Genomic DNA, 15,223 nt, shown 5'->3' with positions numbered 1-15,223 from the left:
ATCCATAATTATAACTTTATAAACTATAATCACTGGCTTTCGTTAATGGCCGTAAGCAGCGTTTCTAGTTCCGGCGGAAGAGAGACCTCTGACCTGACGTTACCGGAAGCCAGTGATTTATGGCATAACATCTAAAACCAGGTACGATCCTCTCCCATATGTGCCAGGCATGGTTTAATACAGTGTAAAATAATATTCAGAGCCCACTTGACCAATGCCCAACTGACTCTTCGCAGGGAGCTTGATTGACAGGTGATCTGACCAATCATACTTCGCCATCCACCATTTTGTCCAACAAAGCAGTCAGGAGAGTTACAGTAGTAGATTAACATGGGAGGATTTTAACAAAAAGTGTATTGACTCCTTTCCGCGGTTAAAACAACATTCCTTCGTATGTTCATTTATGTTTATTTGATGCTATAAATTAACTAGAAGGAAGAGATGATCAGTTCACGAGCAGCTTTAACTGAGGCTCTACACTACAGCGATCTGTCAAAGAGACACGATTCCCGACACGTTCGTACGCTAAGTATATCTTCTGTAAGTCACACTTTCGTAAGGTTGGTCTGGACCATTCGTAAGCTCTCTCTTAGCAATGTTTGAGCTCAAGACGCTAGTCGCCTCCACTGTGCAGAAGTTTAGAAATCAGCGCAGCGCAATACAAGTCAAACTATGGTATGTTGACAATGTTGTGGCTCAACAATGATTTTATGTTATGGACATTTTAAGACTAATAATAAAATATGTTCGCAATGGATACAGGCCTATTTATGAAGTTGACTTTATTTAGTATCAGAACCAATATGGTGGTAATTAGCCTAGGCTATTTCGTGACGTCATTAAAGCATTTAAGTTGGCAATCACTTTTGATAATTAAAATCTGGCAAACAATTTTGCTCTAAATGGTTAAGATCTATAAATGGGTAAGCATGGTGGTGTCCAGTAAGCGACCAACCATGGCAGCGATCCAACGTGTCCTTGTATTGAATCAAAGACGGCGCCGGCCGCGGAGCCGTTTAGTCCATGAACATTTTTTTCTAAAATTCTGCAAAAATGAAGCCCTTTTGACATTTTGCCTGACATCCTGCCAGGACCTTGGTGTGCCTGATCCGGAGGCAGCCATCTTCCTTGCTATGTCGCTCCATAGCTCTTTTTTGTTGCTGTTGCACAAGTTATTCCGAAAGCTGGAAAACAGTGTCACCTTGTGCAAGCTCACCTCGTCCAGCAAAACTTCAAGTTCCTCTGACGAGAAGCTTGGTGCCCTTTTTTTACGTTGCTTGCCCACCATATTCTGTATCTAACTCTCTCTCTCTGTTCATTGTAGATAGGTTGCTTTTTATTGAAAACATTAACCAATGGCAATCAATACCGCATTAAACAGAAGTAACTGCATGCTTGCCAATCTTACCATTAATATAAAAGTGTATTATATCATTTTTAGAAGTCGTTAAACCCATGTCAAGAAGCGGCACAAGTGGCACAACGGGATAAGGAGGGTGGATGATTAGCGAGGGATACCCGGTTCGTCTACCCGTCACAACATATCGTGTGAACATATTACTGAAAATTTGATAATTTAATTAATAGTCTATATTTTACTGCTAAATTAAACTGTTAAAATGAATGTTACTGGAATAATTTGAGGAATGTTTCATTTGCATAGAACGTGTTGTCTTTTAACGCCGTAATGCACCTTCGCGTGAAGTGGAAAATCGATTCCTGAGCAATGGATGCCAACTAATTCAGCATCTTCACTTGGGACAGCGCCTTGTAACGTCGAACGTAAGAGGCAGCGTGTTAAGAAGCTTCCTAAGGGACACTTCGGGGAACACACTTAGGAACATAAACTACTTTGGTAAGATATATCTTTCGAGTAGGGATGGCCCGATACCGATACCAGTATCGGGTATCGGCCCCATACTGAGCTCATGTACTCGTACTCGTAAAAACGCCCCGATACCAACAACTGATACCAGGCAGCGTGTGTACAGTGTTTGTGTCCAGACAAAGAAGCACTGACAACAAAGTATAATGGGGATAAAAAAGAAGGCTGTCTATGAAGTAAATGTATCATATTAGTGAAATATTAAACAAAATATAGTAACGCCTATATAGCTGTGGTGCGCGAGCTGATAAGAGAAAAACGCGCAGTGGATTGAGCGCGCCGCGGCACCGAAGCGCGAGCTGGTCGAGCGCATCAGACGTTAGTGGAAAGTTTGTAGTTCAGTCGGATATCAATGGCAAAGAAAGTAAAACGGCATGTAGCTTATTATTAACATTAACTGACCAGAGAGAGAGAGAGAGAGAGAGAGAGAGAGAGAGAGAGAGAGAGAGAGAGAGAGAGAGAGAGAGAGCACGCACTTCTGTTGAATGCTCTGGATTGCTGATCGTTCACTCGGCACGTATATTTGGATTAAAACTAAATCGTATATGTAAGTAAAACATGAACTGTTACCTTATTTATGTTTAACGACATTATTACAGGACATTTGCAGGTCAAGAAGTTACATGAACTTCAAACATCCAAAGCGCGCGCCCCGAAAACCATCGCCTCAGACGGCGCGCGAACACTGAGTGGAATTATTTCACGGATGAATTCACACAAAACTATGTAAAAACGCCCGTCTTGGCGAGTATCCTAGTAAACAAAGTATATTATATGTCAAGTGAACGTAGACAGTATAATTCAAATGGGTTCCGTGCGTTCGGTCTTAAAGGGGCAGCAGTTTAATTAATCTGCTGCTGTGTTTTAATGTTAACCAGACAAAGGATTAACTCTTGACTAAATAGGCTACCTTTTTTTGTAACTTCACAAAAAGATCCATCTATATTTAATTTATACAGTAATGAATATGCAGTGCATTAAATATATTTGATGAACAAATTAAGTTTACATTTAATAAACAAATATGATTTGACATTCTTTTGGTTTCTCTACCAATACATTTAAAAATGACAAATGCATGAATTAAATTAATTGAAAATAAAAATACAGGTATCGGTTACGGTATCGGTATCGGCGAGTACCAAAAATGAAAGTATCGGACTCGGCCTGGAAAAAGTGGTATCGGGCCATCCCTACTTTCGAGTCTTCTTAGCGCTATCGCTAAGTGTGAGCGTTATCGGGGAACCGGGCCCTTGTCTGTCCTGTCTGTCAGTGTCAGCGTGTTGTCAGTGTGCTCTCTGCTTTGCGATGTATTTTTCACTGCGTGAGAACATGGTGTGGCGTGAGAGCGGCGTAGCTTGTCGGACATAGCGACAGTAACTAAGGCGGGCGGGTCTTTGCGAACGGTCAATTGGACTCATTTTTCCAAGACAGGAATGCAGTCTGCAACTATTCACCTGCCAAACACCTGCAGATGTTTTGGAGGTGTCCACTGTTGGAAACTTTTTGGCCCAGTGAATTTGACACTCTTAAAAAAAGCTCTCAGATCTAATATAGACCCTGATCCCTTGCAAGCCCTCTTTGGGGTTTCATTTAGGCCTGCTTTGACATCGCAAGGTTGTTGCTTTTACTTTGATCTCGGCCTGATGGGCTATCCTTAAGTGGAAGAATTATTCTCCCCTGACACATGACAGGTGGATAAAGGACATTTTTGATTGTATAAGACTTAAAGTTAATAAGCTCATTCTCTGGCTCACTTAAATCCTTTTATAAGACTTGGGATCATCTTGGGATTTAGAATCAAATTAAAGGCCTATCTTGCTCACCAGTAACTGACAACGAATAATATTTGCCAGCAATTAGAATGACCTTTTTTTCTTCTTTTCTTTTTAATTTTCTTTTACCTTTTTGATTTGTTTGCTTGTTTCTTGTCCATTTGAAGGTTTAACACAAAACGTTAAATTAACAGAGTGGTTGCACAATGCAGTGTTTAAAGTCTTAACTCCACACAATAGTCCAGCGTGTTTAATAACATCTGTTCAGTGACGTGCCAGAGGAAGGTGCACAGTATCTGTTTTCACGTCAGAGGTGTTGAATCAGCTTCTCATGCTACGCTGTGATGCATTTTATGTGCAGTCCAGCAGCATTTCTGTTAATGATTTATGTCAGATCAGCCTCTGCTGTTCTCTCACTCTGTCATCTTCATCCACCGATCCCTCTGCTACTCTCCATATCCATATTCCATCTGTTCAACAGGCTAGGTCTCTTAGTAAAAAAACTCTCCTCTTACTGTTATCTTACTGTTTTGCTGACACAGATTTTTCCTTCCACTTAGGCTACACTTATCCTTTTCCTCCCATCATCAATCACTCCGTGTTTATGACTGCTCTTTAAAGGTATGGTAGGCTTTTTTTTTTTCATAAACACTTTTTGTTATACTGGTTGAAAATCCTGCTGACAATCAATAATAGAAGTGGTCTAAATATTTTAAAATGTGCATATATCTTCTGTAGAAGTCTCTGGACCAAATTTTTTTCATCCAATCATTGCATTCGGTCCGAGTCCAATGATAGGATGTCCTGCCTGCCTGTCAGCATATGTATACTTACATTTACATTTATGCATTTGGCAGACGCTTTTATCCAAAGCGACTTACATTGCAATCAAGGTACACATTTTACATTTTGTCAGTTCTTGCTTTCCCTGGGAAACGAACCCATGACCTTGGCGTTGCTAGCGCCAACACTCTACTGTTTGAGCTACAGGAAAGCCCATTCCACATATACTTCCGCGCACCAGCTCGCGCAGACATCAAACGTCATCAGGGCGTTCCATAAGGCTATGCAGAGTTGTAGACAGACAGTCACCAAGCACCACAAAGAAACAGCGTTCTCCTTTTTACAGTCACGTCATGTCGTAACCGTAATTACGAGATGACAACCTGTTCAGGTCCTCAGAATCAGATTTATGCATTTCTCTGGCTGCACGATCAATGCCGAAATGAATCTGCAGCAGTCAGGTGGTATAAGTAGGAGGCCTGTTTCGTTATTATTGTAATGTTATGTGTTTTGAGACATGAGGTAATATAACGGCATCTCTTGTGACGCTTTGCAGTATCTGCTCTGACACTGTGTGTGGCTGTGTGTTGTGTGTTTTGAAGGAGGCGAGGCTTTGGAAACGCTCTGAAGGGAGGGTGGGATCTCATGCTTTAAAAGCTAGCTTGCTAATGCTAGCCTCTCTGAAATTGCCTACCCTACCTTTAAAGCATTAGCCAAATAGGCCTCCCTGATTTACATATAAATCATACAAATATTATTTTGAATAAAATTTCAAATAATGGTATTTTATACATTGTTGCATTTCTTTTTTCAGATTTTTTTCTTTGATTCACTGAGACTAAATGAACATATTGTGTTCATCATAGTAGGTTTGGTTCCTATGAAGATTACATCCCACAATTCTGAGAAAAAAAGTCAGAATTTTAAGTTATAAACTCTATAAAGTTATAAATTTCTAAATAGTTAGAACTGCGATAACTTGCATTGCGAGTTATAAAGTCAGAATTGAGAGATAAAAAAATGCGAATAACCTTTTTTTACATTTTTTATTCCACAGCGGATACAATCTTCCATAGTTTCCAGCTTTTTTGAGTAAATTAATGAAAAATATAGGCAGCTATGAGGTGTGCAGTCACTGTAGAACTCTAAATCTATATTGTTTATCCCCAAAATTACAGATGATTTTAAAAGAAGACCACTCCAGATGTTTTACTCGTATTGTTTACTCTCAGTCATCAATATATGAGGGACGTGTCTCATTGACTTATCACATACTTTAACTTCAAGTGCTTTAAAAGCGGTAATAGAACAGGCTGCTGACAATATGTTTTTTGCATTTAGGTAATGCATTGTTTGGACAGTTAAATAGATGTTAGAATGCTGACGATTTTAAAACAGCGAGACTGCCAAACTGTCCATTAGAGTGTCAGTTTTTGGCTTTGTGTGAGTTAACAAAAGTAACTTTTAACTCATTCTAAAGCCCCGCATTTTTTAGTAATAGAAACTAATGCTGATAGCCTATTTACAATAATGTCAAGATTTTTGTACTGTCCCCCTTTTTAAAAGAAAGGAAACAATAAAAATAGGCCTAAATGGCAAAGCAGTTTTCTTGATGCCACAGAAGTTCTCTTAATGCAGAATCTGTTACTTACTCATAATCATTAAAGAAATCGCTTAAAGGGATAGTTCACCCAAAATTCTGTCATTAATTACTCACCCTCATGTCATTCCAAACCCATAAGGCTTTCGTTCATCTTCGGAATACAAATGAAGATCTTTTTAATTAAATCTGAGAGATTTCTGTCTCTCCATTGACAGCTACGCAACTACCACTTTCAAACCTCAGAAAGGTAAGACATCATTAAAATAATCCACGTGACTCCAGTGGTTTAGTGATGCGAGGCTTTGTTTGCGCAAAACCAAACAAACAACAACATAATTTACCACTTTAGGCTAAATATAATTCACACTAAAAAAAATTATGGTTTCCATTAAGAACTGTTCACTGAATGATTTTTTGGGTGAAATAAAAATTCTGCTAATATGTTATCGCAAGTTGCAAGTAGCTTTTTTTTTTACAGTCTATGGTTGCAATATTCTGAAAATGACTGGCCTACAGCAAATCATGGTTCATGTATAACGGATCCTTAGCCTATTCCGTCCAAACATCCTGTTTTATGAGGAAATACATCATGAAAAAAATACATCACCACAGAAAAAGAAAACTGAACTGTGAGTGATTTCATGGGGGCTTTGATGGTTTTTGAAATTAGCCTACAAGAGGAAAAGTCTTTCGGTTCTCTAAAATGGAAGAGAAAATGTCTTTATTTTTCTAGAAGGATTGCATTTCAGAATTCCTGAATGAATATTGGCCAAGACCGATCTGCAGCTATAAAAGTAATCATCATCGAGACTGTTTAACCATCATCCACCGTTATTGGGCGCCCTAATAAATAAATAATTCGCGAGAGGAGCTCTGCAGCCGAACTGCTGATGTCAGGCGCTTCAGTGCTGCATTTCATACTGCAGGGTGGATGGCGACCGCGATTTTCTCCGGATTCACACATGCGAGCCTGACAAACAACATGCGGACTGTCGTGATTATATCGGCGCTAGTATTATACCTGGCCCCGTTAGGGAACACGGCGAAAAAGGTTTTTAAATGTCCGCCCTCATGTAGCTGCTCCAAGGAGTCTATCATTTGCGTCGGGTCCTCGTATGTCCCGCGATTCATTCCCAACGATGTCAGTTCACTGTAAGTCCCATCATTTTTATGTATTAGATCATTAGTGGGCTCATGTATTAATGTGCTTGAATTCAGAGCTTAGTTGGAAAATAGCATTCGCTATATTCAGTCATATTGCCTTTATAGTGTAGACTATGTAACATTATTTTGTACCAGAATTGCACTGAATGTCTCATATGGCCGATGTTTTACAGGAGTATTGTGAATGGGACATTCTCTGAGGTCAGGGAGGCGATGTTCTCACACATGCCGTCCTTACAGTTACTGTAAGTAAAGCCCATCTGACTAACCAAATGTCTATAGCATTAATGATCTTGTTAAGTGTGCTTCTCATTAACTTACATTTGTAGAAGAATTTCTAGATTTTTTATAGTAGCCTAGCCTACAAAATTGCTCAGATTTTTGTACAGAAATCCACTGTCTCCTTTTGCTGATTATAATTTCCACTTCTGAAATACAGTTTAATTTGTATTTGATATTTACAGCATGGTTGTAGTAGCGCAAAAATAAAAATTAAAGATTTAGCCAGTGCTTCACCAAATTATGCAAAACCAAAAATATTCAGTTGACCCTACTTGGGTTGGATAAACTGGAAATGGACTGCTTTCTGAATTAAAAATAGCTGTCTTAATTTAATGATGGACAATATTTTGACCTGTAAAAATACATTCAGCCCTTAGAGTAAGTATCTAGTTGCTTTAGATGCATATTGAACAATTTGTTAAACACGTTTTGCCTTCAGCTATTTAGCACTGGAATCCAATGCTCCTCAACTAAACACATGAAGGTGACATTTGGGAGGTCTATTTCCCCTCTATAGCTATTTAAAAAGTCAAAGGGACATTTGCTCTCAGAAAGTGACAGTTTTCCTCCTGTTACTTTTTGGACACTGAGAACATAGTGTCTTTTCCATTCTGTCATTGGCGTAATGTAGGATGTCAGCGATTTGAAACACTGACTTAGGGATATAGAGAGATATGTGCCTGCCCTGGCTGGCACTCATTGAGTGAGAGGGCAAGTTTTATCTGTGTATCGAAAAACTCTGTAGCAACACTCAATTTAAATAGAACTGCAATGTAAACCCTCAGAATGATAATGATCATTGGTAACGGTTGTGACTGTAAACTCTGACAGGTTGCTGAACTCCAATGCCCTCACTACAGTAAGGGATGATGCATTTTCCGGCCTTCCGCACCTGGAGTACCTGTAAGTTTTCTTTTAAGGATTATTTATGGATATAGATATCTATTGCAATACTGTTGCTATAGGAATGGAAAGTCTAAAGTATTTAAAGTAAACCATGTATGTGAGAGCAATATATTGGGAAGCTGCAAGTGATTTCTGAAGTTCTGAATATGTGTGTTCGTTTACATATTGAAGATATGCACACATTCTTTGAACATCTGAATGTATAACAGTCCTCAATGTGTTCTATATATATTTAATTAAAATGCATTTATTTTATTTTTGTACTTATTTGTATAGCCTGTTTCTCACGGAGTTTACTTTCTTAATGGTTCAGTTGATCATCCTGGTTCCATTTCATGTCCACTGACCATTATCTTTTACTCTTATTTCTCTCTCCATTCTTTAGGTTTATAGAAAACAACAAGATTGAGACAACATCAAAATACTCTTTCAGGGGACTTAGGGATTTGACGCATCTGTATGTTTTATTATAATCAATTAATGTACCGCTGCCACTCATTTGTATTGTACTTTACTCTAAAGTGTTGCTGTCTCCCTCACAGATCTTTGGCAAACAACAACATTAAAGCTTTGCCCAGAGAGCTATTCATTGATCTGGAATCATTGATAGAGTTGTGAGTCTGAACTTCTGCAAATGCTTACTTAGCATTGTAGTAGACCTTACTGAATATGATATGTTCCTTGTTTCACAGACTGGGCTTCGATTAAGCCAGGATTAGGCTTTAGTACAATTAGGATATTCTTTTAGAAAATACATTACTGGTGTGCATCTTGAGACAAAACAATGGCACTGACTTTTTTTCAGATCTGTCAGTGCAAGTTGCTTTCAGTTAAAAAAGCTCAGGCATTTTAGTCTGTGACTAGCTTAAGCCTTGTCTGTGAAACTGGGGGAAAGTCTCTATATTTAAACCTACTGAAAGGGGCACAATATATGAATCTATTCATGCTTGTTGATTGATTTTGTTCCTATGCATTTCCTTGCAGAGACCTGAGGGGCAATGTTTTTGAGTGCGACTGCCGAGCGAAATGGTTGATGATGTGGCTAAAGAGCACGAATGCCACTGTATCAGACGTCCTCTGCGCCGGCCCTGAGGAGATGAAGGGCAAACGGCTCAATGACATGGCGAGCTTGCATAACGAGTGTATCTCTACAGGTATGTGAATGAGCGTGTGTGTGTGTAAGCCTTTTCAGACTATAAATCCAATCCAGTGCTTTTTGTTTGTTGTTTACAGCTATTCACCAGTAGAAACAATTCGGTTACATTCCTAAATGCTTGTTATAGATATATGGATTTTCTGGTATTGTTTAGTCAAAATGTCAGAACTGGACTTCTGGTGAAACGACAGACTTCTCTCAGCTTATGTTATGTATGCAGGACTTCTGCAACACATTTTTGCTTTTTCGATAATCCATTACACTCAGATGCACATCACAATACAGAAGAAAAGATCTGTTGCTACTTCCATCGACTTTAAAAGCCAATGGATTGGAAACCGTTGACATTTATTCAATAAGAAGTTACTTTTATCCGAACCTCACAAGCATTTACAGCATGGGAATACAACCCCATTTCCAGAAAAGTTTTGACTTTTTGTAAAATGCAATAAAATCAAGAATATGTGATTTGTTAATTTTCTTCTGCAGACAGGCAGTCAAGCACATGCACTCTATGGTGTAGAGTTTCTAAGAAACCACTCTGTTTTAGCACATGCACAAAGAGAACTGGCATTGTCTTGTGTCCCAGGACAGATGTCATCTTGATGGCAGTATGTCTCTGTACAATCCCAATATATGCCTCCACATCAATGGTACCTTCACACATGCAAGTCACCCATACTGTTTTGCACCTGTCTGGATAGTCCCTTTCGTCTTTGAGAACGGGTTTCGGGTTGAGAACTCAATGTCCATTTTTTTCCAAAAACAAACTGAAACATGGACTCATTTGACCACAGCACATATTTCCACTGTCTTTTGGGGCATCTGAGATGAGCTCGGGCCCAGAGAACTCGGCGGTATCTCCGCATAGAATCGATGTATAGCTTTCTCTGTATGCATAACAGAGTTTCAAGTAGATTTTTTTCTTGATGCAGCGACAGACTGTTAAGTGACAATGATTTTTGAAAGTACTCCTGAGTACATGTGGCTGTACCGGTATTTAACAGAGTAGCATGATGGTTTCTTATGCAGTGACATCTGAGGGCTCAAAGGTCACGCACATACAACGGAGGTCTCATCCCTTGCCCTACACAGACAGATTTCCCTAGATTCCCTGAATATTTTCGCATTATTATGTATGGTAGATGGTGAAAGACCTAAATTCTTTGCCATCTTGCATTGAGAAAAAATATTTTTGAATTGTTTGAAAATTCTCTGATGATATTTGGCACAAAGTGGTGAGCCATGACCCATCTTTGCTTTATACCCAATAATGATACCCTCACCAATTCACCTGCTAAATTGTGGACTGTTTCAAAACACGTTCACTTGGATATTCTTTCATTTTTTCACTTTTATTTAGCCCCTGTCCCAACTTTTTGGGAAATCTTGTCTTTATACTTTTGTCAGTTAAATTAAGGTTTAAGAGAATGAACATTTAGGAAATGGGGTCGTATTTTATGGACACGTTTCATGTCTTACAAAGAATACTTTCCTTGGGTGTGTCTTAAGGGATTTCATGCAGCTAATCATGAGATACAAAACTACTACTAAGTAGTAAAGTTACTAAGGCTACGTTCACATTAATCCGGACAAAACATTTTTTTTTTAAATGCTTTTCCTCCATGTTTTGGCCTTTCATCCACACATACTGTTTTTGTCCAATATAAACTGAGCTTTTTGAAGATGCTCTCCCAAGTGGATACATTTGAAAATGCCGTTTTTGCATTGTAGTGTGGACTGAAAACGATGATGCATGTTTAGTCATGTGACACATATTGCACCATATAATGTATATATATATATATATATATATATATATATATATATATATATGGTTGTAACTGCATTGTTCTGTCTGCTATTCACTTTCATAGTGTTGCTAAAGATAAATGTTACTTCATATTACATGATTCCTGCAAAGATAACATAAAATGTACTCACAATTGCTGTCCTGCTGCAAAACACGAGGGCAAATGCCCTTTTAGACCATACATGAAATGGCGATCCAGTGGGACCTGGAAGCATCAGTAAGTAGATGGATATTTTAGTAGAATACCGTGAGAACTATATTATGTCTGGTCTCTTGGTATCACCTCAGGGAGCTTTTATGATATTTAACACATGCACAGCATGGTGATTTAAGCCACTTTTGGAAAACACTTAAAGGGATAGTTCACTTTAAAATGAAAATTCTGTCATCATATACTCACCCTCAAGTTGTTTCAAACCTGTATGAATTTCTTTCTTCTGCTGAACACAAAGGAAGATATTTTGAAAAATGTCAGTAACAAAACAGTTACCAGGTCCCATTGACTTCCATAGTAGGAAAAAAATATACTATGGAAGTCAATAGAACCTGGTAACTGTTTTGTGGACGAAGAGTGTTTTGAAATGAAAATGGCAGTTTCAAATATATGCGGATTAATATGGACATAGTCTAAGATGTCATTTTACCATATGTTGGCCAGATTTCGTTCCTCTCCACTCTGTGCCTACGGAGTCTTTGTCTGTGGACACGTTCTCCCACAAGAACGACGTGTACGTGGCCATCGCTGCTCCTAACGCAGAGAGCTGCATGGTGCTCCAATGGGACCACATCGAGATGAACTTCAGGACTTATGACAACATCACAGGTGCATTCATGGTAAAGTCACGATATTAAGGATTGTGTATGATGCAACAAATCTCATGCAGTGTGTTTTCTTTCATCTCAGGTCAATCCATTGTTGGCTGCAAGTCTGTGATTATCCAGAACCAGGTCTTTGTCATTGTTGCTCAACTCTTTGGTGGTTCCCACATCTATAAGTTTGATGAAGACCAAAGCAAGTTTACAAAGTTTCAGGACATTGAGGTATCCAAGATTTCCAAACCGAATGACATTGAGGCCTTTCAGATTGGTAACGACTGGTTCTTCATCATCGCTGACAGTTCTAAGGCTGGTCTGTCCACTCTCTACAAATGGAACGACAAGGGCTTCTACTCCTACCAGTCCCTTCATGAATGGTTTCGTGATACAGATGCAGAGTTTGTCAATCTAGATGGTAAGGCCCATCTTATCCTTGCAAGTCGTTCCCAAGTTCCGGTCATCTATCAGTGGAGCAGGAGCACTCAGAAATTTGCTTTGCAGGGTGAGATCCCTAACATGGAAGATGTAGTTGCTGTCAAGGCCTTTTGGATCAAGGAGGAGCTTTATCTGGCCATGACCCGGTACATCGGTGACTCCAAAGTCTTGCGTTGGACTGCTAAGGAGTTTTCTGAGGTTCAGGCCCTTCCTTCAAGAGGCTCCATGATCCTGCAGCCTTTTTCCTTCAAAGAGAGGAACTACCTGGCTCTGGGAAGCGACTACACCTTCTCGCAGATCTACCTGTGGGATGCTGAGAAGAAGGTTTTTGAGCGTTTCAAGGAAGTCTACATCCAGGCTCCACGTTCCTTCACCGTGGTCTCCACTGACCGGAGGGACTTCGTATTTGCCTCCAGTTTTAAGGGCAACACGCAGATCTATGAGCATATCATCATTGATCTGAGCCTTTGAGTGCTATTGTGGACACCGTTATTGAGGCACGTCTGCTCAGCAGCAACCCCTCCTTTGGCAGTTTGACTTTTTCTGGGCAATACAATTAGTGAGTTTTGTAACGAGAGAGGTCTGAGAAGCAAACGTAATATGGAATTATCAGGTTCATAGTAAAATAAGTATTACATCATGCATCTGTGTTGTTTTACATAGATTCTGGGAAGGCCCTGACATTTTTTTTGTTGTACTATATTATAATTGTTATTCCTCAATTCCTCAGCCCTGCTGAATCAGAGAACATTTCTGCCGAAAGTATGGTGCATGGACTGCGTAAAAGAGTTGCACTTGTCACCTGTAACAACCTAAATCACTCTACATAACGATATATACTGTACCTTTGAGAGCCTTTCAAATTTCTGTATGCAACAGCTGATTGCATGCATGATGTGGCTGCAACAACATTAAAAAAATACAATCTTCAGAGCTGGCATGCAGATCGACTAGTGATACAGGTGACAAATTCAGTCCTATTATCTTTCGAAATATTAAGTAATATTTTACCTCATTGTTCACCATTTATTGAAATCATCTCTTTTGACTATTTAAGTTGTAATGTCAAGGAATTAGTCGGTTAATAAGATTCACCTTTATCACATTTGGCCTATTAGGATCTGTTCAGAGTGAAGGAAATCAAAACTTGCAGAAATGTTGGTTTATGTGGTTGGGTGTATTGAATTCAAGAATGAAGCCTTTTGTGAATGGAAAAAAATGATCTATGCTTAAATATAGCGAAATTGTCAAAAGAACAAACCTTTAAAACCATCAAACATCTAATTAATACAGAAAGTGACTTAATCTTACTCATTAACTTCAACAATTTAACTGACTTTTGGAGTCAATGATTTGTTTGCTCTGTGCAATGAATGTAAACAGCTTTGTATTTTTAAGGTGCAGTGAGCGATTTCTGAGAAACTCAAGATGAAACTTCTGTTGAAAGTGGATCAGACCAAGCGCCACAACACACTTGTAGCCAATCAGCAGTAGGGGGCGTGTCCACTCATGATGGGGAGGAGAGAGAGTGAGCAAGAGGGAGATTTGAATTAGGCTCATTTTACAGACTCTGATCTTTTAATCTCGTTCATAAAATTAGACTAAACATTTTTCAAGTTATTTAGTTCATTTCAGCAGAGTATAGGGCTGGGACGGTATCGATTTTTTCTTACCGCGGTTGAAAAGCAAGAAATTCCTGTGGTATAGCAGTAAACCACTTCAATCACCTTTAAATAAACACCTTTTCCAACATGTCTTAATTACAAAAATCATATTCCATATTTATGTTTACATAATATAATGCTATTTTTTTATTTAATCTATGTTGATTATATGAAAAGTGATCAGCATGAGTAAGATAGGATCATAAGATGGGTCAGACATGATTTTGACCACTTTATTAAGTTTTATTTTGTAAAAAGCCTTTCTTTAAATTGAATTTCGTTTTGTATAAATTGTATCTTAATTTTAATCACTGTTTCATCAACTAATTGCCTGGATGTAATAAATAAGAAGCAAATGCAGCAGACATATAATCAGGACGTGGAGGCGCCGGTGCGATCTCTTGCATTGCACGTGAACTGGAGCTCGTCTCATAAATGAACCGAAACTCAGTGTATACTTGCCTCACAGACATGAGAAATAAATAGAAAGCTTGAAATGTCTACTTTTAAACAAAATTCAAAACGAAAAAGAAACAGACTACTCTCTGCTTATGTAATCCGTATGAAATGTGCATTTCGTAGAGAAGACTTTACTCTGTTTTGTCCCACAATAAATCTTTAAAAAAATCAGCTGTTGTATTGAGGATTTTATAGCGGTTGCTGTTCAGTTAATTATTTCAATGCTGTTTTACAAGCATCACCTGAGGATTTAAGAGACCTGGGCCCGTATTTATCAAGCCTCTGAGAATTACTCACAAGAACACTGCTAAGAATTGACTTAAAGGATTAGTTCACTTTTAAAAAAACTTTTGCTGATAATTTACTCACCCCCATGTCATCCAAGATGTCCATGTCTTGCTGTCTTCAGTCGAAAAGAAATTAAGGTTTTTGATGAAAACATTTCTCCATATAATGGACGTCAATGGGCACGAAACGGTTCA

General features: G+C 38.7%; 1 protein-coding gene across 1 annotated transcript; it reads left to right on the top strand.

Annotated features, from left to right (window-relative positions):
• The first annotated feature begins 6,857 nt into the window (after window positions 1–6,857).
• Window positions 6,858–14,902, top strand: lgi2a (leucine-rich repeat LGI family, member 2a). Its single transcript, XM_079605318.1, has 8 exons — window positions 6,858–7,198; window positions 7,384–7,455; window positions 8,324–8,395; window positions 8,784–8,855; window positions 8,941–9,012; window positions 9,383–9,552; window positions 12,026–12,190; window positions 12,272–14,902. The coding sequence occupies exons 1-8, from the start codon at window positions 6,978–6,980 to the stop codon at window positions 13,087–13,089; spliced, it is 1,662 nt and encodes a 553-aa protein (XP_079461444.1). The 5' UTR covers window positions 6,858–6,977; the 3' UTR covers window positions 13,090–14,902.
• The last annotated feature ends 321 nt before the right edge of the window (window positions 14,903–15,223 follow it).

Source organism: Phoxinus phoxinus (genome assembly GCF_949152265.1).
Source record: "Phoxinus phoxinus genome assembly, chromosome: 2".
Classification (NCBI taxonomy): Eukaryota; Metazoa; Chordata; class Actinopteri; order Cypriniformes; family Leuciscidae; genus Phoxinus; species Phoxinus phoxinus.
Note: the sequence above shows the minus strand (reverse complement) of the source record. Positions and strands in the feature narration are given on the sequence as shown.